Genomic DNA, 1,204 nt, shown 5'->3' with positions numbered 1-1,204 from the left:
TCGCCGTCCCCTCGCCCGCCCGGGCCTCTCCCCGCCCGCGGGCGGCGCGGAGCGTGCCAGCCCTTCCGCGGGGTCGCCGCCCGCTGACCTTCCCCTTTGCCTTTCCCTTGCAGCATGGCCTTCGAGAGGCTCGGGGAAGCCCTGCGCGGCCTCCCCGCCTCGCAAGGCTGCCTGCTGCTCCTCCTCTGCCTGCTCGCCGCCGTCCACCTGGGCAAGCTCCTCCTGCAGCGGCAGCAGCGCCGGCGGCAGGGCCAGCGCCGGGCGCCGCCGGGCCCCTTCCCCTGGCCCCTGATCGGCAACGCGGCGCAGCTGGGCAGCGCCCCGCACCTCTCCTTCGCCCGCCTGGCCAGCACCTACGGCGCCGTCTTCCAGCTGCGCCTGGGGCGCTGGCCCGTGGTGGTGCTGAACGGGGAGCGCGCCATCCGGCAGGCCCTCGTCCGCCAGGGGGCCGCCTTCGCCGGCCGGCCGCCCTTCCCCTCCTTCCAGCTGGTGTCGGGCGGGCTCAGCCTGGCCTTCGGCGGCTACTCGGAGCTGTGGAAGCTGCACCGCCGGGCGGCGCACGCCACGGTGCGGGCCTTCTCCACCGGCAGCCCCGCCACCCGCCGGCTGCTGGAGCGGCACCTGGTGGGCGAGGCGCGGGCGCTGGTGGCGCTGCTGGTGCGCGGCAGCGCCGGCGGCGCCTTCCTCGACCCCTCGCGCGTCCTGGTGGTGGCCGTGGCCAACGTGATGAGCGCCCTGTGCTTCGGCCGCCGCTACAGCCACGGCGACGGCGAGTTCCTGCGCCTGGTGGGGCGCAACGAGCAGTTCGGGCGGGCGGTGGGCGCCGGCAGCCTGGTGGACGCGCTGCCCTGGCTCCAGCGCTTCCCCAGCCCCGTGCGCGCCGCCTACCGCGCCTTCCGCGACCTCAACCGCGACTTCTACGGCTTCGTCCGCGGCAAGTTCCTGCAGCACCAGCGCAGCCTGCGCCCGGGGGCCGCCCCCCGCGACATGATGGACGCCTTCATCCGCCTGCAGCGGGAGCAGCCGCGGCTGCAGCTCGAGCACGTGCCCGCCACCGTCACCGACATCTTCGGCGCCAGCCAGGACACCCTCTCCACCGCCCTGCAGTGGCTCCTCATCTTCCTCATCAGGTAGGTGCCGGCGGGGCCGACCCTCCCCGCCGCCGGGGCGGAGGCGGGAGGCCGGGGCGGCACGCCTGCCCCGG

The 1,204-nt window shown here is 76.6% G+C and overlaps 1 protein-coding gene across 1 annotated transcript in view; it reads left to right on the top strand.

Annotated features, from left to right (window-relative positions):
* LOC104840371 (cytochrome P450 1B1) overlaps positions 1 to 1,204 on the top strand; it is a 4,285-nt gene that overhangs the window by 521 nt on the left and 2,560 nt on the right. The window contains exon 2 of the mRNA XM_010581265.1: positions 114 to 1,130. Coding sequence (XP_010579567.1) covers positions 114 to 1,130 — 1,017 coding nt within the window. The remainder of the gene's footprint in view (positions 1 to 113; positions 1,131 to 1,204) is intronic.

The sequence above is a fragment of the Haliaeetus leucocephalus genome, unplaced genomic scaffold (genome assembly GCF_000737465.1).
Source record: "Haliaeetus leucocephalus isolate CR32 unplaced genomic scaffold, Haliaeetus_leucocephalus-4.0 Scaffold752, whole genome shotgun sequence".
NCBI classification, from domain to species: Eukaryota; Metazoa; Chordata; class Aves; order Accipitriformes; family Accipitridae; genus Haliaeetus; species Haliaeetus leucocephalus.
This window is presented reverse-complemented; position numbering and strand designations above follow the sequence as displayed.